The following is a 6,721-nucleotide window of genomic DNA, read 5'->3' as shown; positions in this document are numbered from 1 at the left end:
GTTAAATTCATCTTCGTCCACTTTTCCACTTCGGGGTCGGTCAGCTGTCGTAAGGCAAAAGGCAGCGTACACATTGGACAGGTCGCCACTATCACAGAGCTAACACACACAGTGAGCCGAACACACTCTCGTCCAGTTTAGAATTCCCAATTAAAGTATAAACCCATGAGAGAAAAAGTCTGTAGAAATAACTACAGTGATTTTGGTTGCTTTATTTTTTTCTCCCTGAAGGCCAAAATATGCCGGTCCTAACTCAACGGTCTCATTTATCTAGGACAAGGATTACACTAGCTCGTGACACTGGTTACTAAATTTGAGATACAGGACTTCAACCTTTAGGCCAGGGGAAGTCCTGCAGTGGCAAAAAGCTCAGAACTGAACTGGGTGGAGGTTAGGAATGATGAAATGTTAGGCACTGGACAAGAAAAAAGATGTCCAGAAAGGTCAAAGATGGAATTCTATGCTGTGAAACACGAATGAACTAAGGAAAATAGCTTTTTAAGTATCTTTGTATTTTAGCTCTAATTAAGAAAATTTGTTCTGTTAAAGTAAAAATTACAAAACAAAAAAAGCTGAACTGGAAATAAAACATGTAATTGCTTATATAGAAACTTTTTGCAGCAAACATTTCAATGTTTTACGTCACCAGGTAAGGTTGAGGAAAGCTTCAGATGATTACATCAGCTACTTTTAGTACATAAACTTCCCAACTTGCATTTGTTTGACATATGACGAACAATGAGTCAAATTAATAAAAATAATGTAATAATAAAAATAAAAAAAACAATGGTGCCTATAAATAACATTTATTATGAAGATGAATGACTCTCCAATCTTCAAAGTTCAGAAGAATAAAGAAAAGATATATAATATTGAAAACATTAAAATGTATTTTGTCTTGATTAGCATCGATTCACTTCTAGCTACAGAAACTTTTATTCATTTTGATTGAAGTTTTGAGCAAAAAAAAGCCAAAAACAATAAAAACACAGAAATATTAAAGTGCATCAAAAACTTTTATTTTTCATGAGTTTGAGGTATAAAGAATAGAAACTTAAATGTACTTAAAAAATGAAGTATCTTTAAAAGTCTTCATGTCATAGTAGAAAAATCCAGTTTTTACAGCATCAGAACAAATTGCACAATCATTTCAGAATAATTCAAACACAACATGATTCCTTCTTATGACACGAGTGTGAAAAACACAGAGATGTCTTCAAAGTTTGCTTTTTGTTTTGGTCAGAACCCAACGGGCTGGGTTTACAGTCATTTGGTGCACCATACAGTTCGAGATGACGAAACCAGTGCAGTGTCTTTGTGTTAAAACTCCAACCAAACAGTGAGTGTCAAGAAGCTGGAATGACCTTTGGTGCAGTGAAAGCCATGAAGCAGCTTGCTTTAGAGGTTTATGTGTCTGCTCAGTGAACCCGGCTGTCGTCACACAGATGGAAACCTCCATCCACTGGGCTAACAAACAATGGTAATCCGGGCAGGCCACCCTGCTTGATACAGAAGTTTTAAGTTCATTGAAGAACAGCAGCGGGAAGGAAAAGACGAGATATGGTCAAGTTGAAAGAACAGTGACAGCAGGAAAAGCGGTTAGGAAAAAGGCGACAGGCCCGATAACCTGAACGCACCAACAACTGTCGAGTGAGGGAAATGAAATCTTCATCTCGGGGCCGGAGATGGCGAGGCTGTGAAAGAACGTGAAGTGTTAAGCGAATGAGTTAAGGCAGTATCGTGGTTTAAGCTGGTCAATGGCTCCTCTTACTGGCACGCTGTTAAAATAAAGTAAAAGTATGCGTTAGTTACAGATGTCTCTGTTGTACTCGCACCTGAGATGGCTGGCGGTCACGTCAGGTGAATCAAATCTCAACTGCACCATCGTGCCACCAAGTGTGATCAAACAAAGAGCACCACAAGAGCAAGTGTGGGACCACACCAGAGGTGTTTCATGCTTTTACTCAACCTCTTAGTTAATGACTGAATCAGTCACAGGTCATTTAACACTTTTTTTTTTTTAGTTTTCCTGTTAAAAGGCAGTTTTTGCCCTCCACTGTCACCAAGTGCTCGCTCATAGGGGGTCGTCTGATTGTTGGGCTTTTCTCTGCATCGCTGTAGGGTCTTTACCTTAGAATATAAAGCGCCTTAAGCAAACTGTTGTAGTGAATTGGAAGTCTACAAATAAAACTGAACTGAAATTAACTGTAAAAAATAAAAAAGATCCTTGAAGAATTCCCTGCTCAGAAAACAGGTTGATTATTTTTCTAGCAGAACAACAAAGGCTTTGAGAAACTGGGTGAGGTTATATGATGTTAAATGACCTGATAGGTTTCTGGGAAAAGGCCTCAGATGCTTACATTAGCAATATAAACAGGGGATACTTTTAGCAGATTAATATAAACAGCCTGCTTAATTTCAGGTCACTCGCAAATGCACTTTGTTGATTGACTAAAACATGTTAAACCTTTGGTATGGCCTCTTAAATGTGCTTTTAAAAAATGGATTTGTCACTCTGCTCCATGGTAGAGGATTTGATCTGAAGAAAAAGACAGAATTCAATGAGTAATTCAGCGACTCTGCACCTTAAATGTACCTGTTAAAAAAAGTTACAAGTTAGTGTTGTGCAAAACTCAACCTTTGACCCAAATATGCGAAATATTCTCACTATAATCATCAGCAGCCTTTATGGAGGTTTCTTATGCAAGCATAAGAAAGCTGCATTCACATCTGACAGGCAAGCCCTTCTATGTTAAATACCTACTACAACCATATGAGGTGGCATGTTTGGAAAAACATGCTGTAACTTAAATAAGCCTTTTTTCCCCCCAATTAAAATTAATCACTTTTAAAAATTCACAGTACACGTCTGTATGAAATTCTTCACATTAAGGTACAGATAAGATTCAATATGAATCTGTTCTGGTATTAAAAGACCTGACGTCTTATAACAATATCACTACGACCTGGCATTGCCGTTACTCTTTCAAATCCACAGGATTTAGCGTAGCACTAAAACTCGAGCGAGTAACCCACAACATGAAAGACAATAAATACATAACCGTCAATACACAGAAAAAGCTCAAAAATGTCAAACAAAAAAAGAATAAAACATAAATAAACCAGATTTCTGCAACATACAAAAAAAATAAATAAAACAATAAATAATTTTAAAAAAACGCCACAACTTCACTGTTTATATGAAGAAGAGGAAATTTGTGGGATCGAATACTTTGGGTACTTGCTGAGAATGTACTGGTGGCTTATTTTAAACCTTTATGGATTATTAGTAACTTCAAGTAACATAAGGGAAATACCACTAAATTTGTGATGTGATTCAACACATGCAGACAGGACAGAGAAGCCAATCAGTACACATTTCTCAAACCACAAAATCAGGGAGGTTAATCTGTAGCGCCACCTAGAGGCACAGCTGGGAACAGACTTTCAGACAGATTAAAAGAATAAAATAAAAGTGGTGACCTTTTTTTTTTTGGCATAAAACTCGTACCTTTTCCCTACCAGCCGAGTAGCAATGCTTCTCATTTTATGGAGCTGCACATTCAGATGACCTCAATGCTAAATTTTCAGGCCAAAATTTCTCATTTAAGGAAATAAATTCAGTGATATTCCCCTTCAACTTTGAGGTAGTATCTCTTGCCATAATACTGCTCATTTTTTGTTTTGTTTTTTTGCGTCTATAAACCTACAAAATCAAAAATGACTTAAAAAAGTGGTTCATCCCAAGAAAATACGCACGTTTCCAAACGCATTTACGTCATATGTTGCATAGTTAAAACCCCCAAACTTACAGAATACGTTAAAAAGTACAAAGGAGTAGAAAGTGTGGCACAGAAGATGAAAACTACGTTATCATAAAGGCACATAACACATGGACATCACACACAACCACACGTCTTTGGGCTAAAGTTCAAGTGGCTTCACATACCTGCATGTTCACGGTATATTGGCCATATTTTTATTTACACTTTTGTTTTTGGTTATTTGTTCGTTTTTTCTTTTCACCTTAAACTTTTTGTCAAATGTATTGTTTAACACAAATGTGGTCCAGTCATTCCTCGTTTGAAAATACAAACAAAATACTTGTAAAAATGACATATCTGGACACGTCAGCATATCCTTTACACATAAAAGTTGTTTTTCCTGATACAACGTGAGTGAACTCAAAAAAATTTAACGAGTTAAATATCGAGTGAAAGCCTGACTTATGCACATGATCACTACGCGGGTAATGGTTGCCCCCTCTCGTTGTTCTGTCTCGTCCCTTTGAATAATGTATATAAAACAATTTCAGTCTTCGATGTGAAAAAACGTCTGCATTTAAACTTTTAACACATTTTTACAACTACAATACACAAACAGTTTTGTGATGAGGAGAAAAAAATCTGAAGAACAAAAAAAATTTAAAATGTGACGAGCTAGTAAGTGATGCCTTGGAAAAAAATGTGTAAAACTGACAAAAGAGAAATTAGTGTATTTAGAAAATGTATCTCTCTACAGTCTCCAGGGCAAATTATTAAGGTGAATTTTGTTTATATTTCCTCCTCTTTTATCCAATCTGACCGCTCTGCGTGAAGGAAAAACAGTCTGCTGTGCAGCTTACTGATCAATAAGCTGATAGTCACTCAAATTTGGGTAAATATTTCCAAACTTATTCCAATTCCAGAGGAGAGTAAGGAATGTATCCTCGAGGAACTTCACAGAAATGTCTGTTTATCCTGCAGAGAACTGGAAACAGTTCTTTTCCATCTACCAACAATGTCAAATACCCTGCCAAGCTCATTAAAAAGAAAGAAAGAAAACTCAAAAAACATGTCTACATACTCACGGCCCCAAAGCACACTCGGCACAACCTAAATCTAACTACTACATAATCAGACATCCAACTAAAATGCAGGTCAAACAAGGCATGAAAGGTTCATCCACAATGTTTTCTAGTTAACAGTTAAAAGCTGAGTAATAGCCAACTAACTTAAACGAGAGAGAGAGAGAGATAGAAAGGACTTAGTAAGCAACAATAAAACTGAAAAACAGGAGAAATCAACTCATCAGTGCCCACATTTACAATTCTTTAAACCACAGGGAATTTAGCAAAAAAATAATCACAGCCTATCCCAGCTGGGTTTTGGTCACTGCTATGACATCTTGAATCATCACAACCAGGACACCTCTCCGCCTATATGCAGGAACCCCACTAGGTAGTGCCATAGACCAAAAAACAGACTTCACAGCTACCCGAATGCAGGGCTACGAGAGAAAGACTGAAACACCAATAGTGATAAAATACTGCCATCTACAGACAGGGGAGACCCACTACATGAACAGGCTGACCGCATCCCACCACAACAAGTCCCCCTATATGAGCACCACACCACTAATAACATAAAAAATTCTATTAAGTGGTCACGTTAGAAGCACAGCGTTCAAGTGTCATTTGTCACGAAGGATTTCACTAAAGAGGGGAGCAACCATTATCCCATGATGAGCTCTACTTATAGTGTCCATGTCAGATGCAAAATAAACATTAATCACAAACTACATTGAAATAGCAGAAGGTATCCAGTATCTCTCCAGTGCCATTTTCACAACTGCAGACACTTGGTAGAACAAGTCAAACACAGGCATGCTCTCAGCTAAATGTCTTTGTGTTCACTGTCCCAGCTCGATGGGAGACGACTTGATGAATGATGTGCAGAGGCGTTGAATGTTAGTGACCCCCAAAAGAAATGGAGAAGTATCTGTAGACCAGGTTGGAGCTGTGCAGGAGACCCTCCGGCGTTGGGAGAGAGCGACTTCTTGCAAAAGGACCCGCTGGCTTTATAACGCTCCTCATCCGTCAATCAGCGACACATCAATGTGGGACAAATCAATCATGTGCCTGTGTGATAATTGTGATAACAATGTTTGAGCCACTGTGGATGGAGATACCTATGACACTGTACAGCAGCTAAACTGGAAAATATAAAAAGGTCTACTGGAGTATGTCTGACATGTTTACAAAGATAAAAGGAAGGAGCTGTGTTCAGTACCTGTGGAAGCTCATTTGGAAACTTGCTGCATGTTGGGGACTGGAAAATGTAGCAAATGCTTTCCTCTGCTGGGGCACCATTTTGAAAGTCTGCAAGTGGATAAAAATGGGGGGGAAAGGCCCAACTAAATAGAAGTGCATACTCCTTTCCTCCGCAAGGGGGAGTGGGGGTGGTAACAAGAAAGGGAATAATCAATTGGATCTTCAAAGCTAACCTACCGAATCACTACAACAGAGGGCGCTGTGGGGTTGCAGATAAGAAACGCCATTGTAGTCACTGGTGGGTGCCACTAAATATGTGGTTTCTAAGTTTTCAGTGTGAAGTAGGGCGTCAAGATGACCAAAGTGATCGGCAATATCTCGCCAATTCTTACCTAATTTGATAATTTAATCTTTTAGATAAATAACATAACAGATTATTCAAAACGGAATCTACCTCGCTACAGTTTCATGTCACATCACATATAAGCAACACTTGCAAACGCAGATGTGTCTGGGTGTGCACGGAGATGTGCACGCAAACACACGCTCGGACTTCTGCACACTTTAAAATTAATGTGTGTATGCAGCATCGTCATACGAGGGGGGATTTTTCAATTTGGAGAATAATCTGACTAAACGTGCAGAGATACTCATTGAGCTCATTTCTTTTATTAATCTTGGGGGGGCGGG

The 6,721-nt window shown here is 38.4% G+C and overlaps 1 protein-coding gene across 1 annotated transcript in view; it reads right to left on the bottom strand.

Annotated features, from left to right (window-relative positions):
- Positions 1 to 3,925: 3,925 nt before the first annotated feature.
- The window catches only part of rbm33a (RNA binding motif protein 33a), a 26,374-nt gene continuing 23,578 nt past the window's right edge, over positions 3,926 to 6,721 (bottom strand). Inside the window, exons 18-19 of the mRNA XM_005722772.2 lie at positions 6,051 to 6,139; positions 3,926 to 5,899 (exon numbers count right to left, since the gene is read on the bottom strand). Of these exons, the coding sequence (XP_005722829.1) occupies positions 5,851 to 5,899; positions 6,051 to 6,139 (138 nt within the window). The 3' untranslated portion in view covers positions 3,926 to 5,850. The remainder of the gene's footprint in view (positions 5,900 to 6,050; positions 6,140 to 6,721) is intronic.

The sequence above is a fragment of the Pundamilia nyererei genome, unplaced genomic scaffold, assembly GCF_000239375.1.
Source record: "Pundamilia nyererei isolate P.nyererei 1_Seehausen unplaced genomic scaffold, PunNye1.0 scaffold00007, whole genome shotgun sequence".
NCBI classification, from domain to species: Eukaryota; Metazoa; Chordata; class Actinopteri; order Cichliformes; family Cichlidae; genus Pundamilia; species Pundamilia nyererei.
This window is presented reverse-complemented; position numbering and strand designations above follow the sequence as displayed.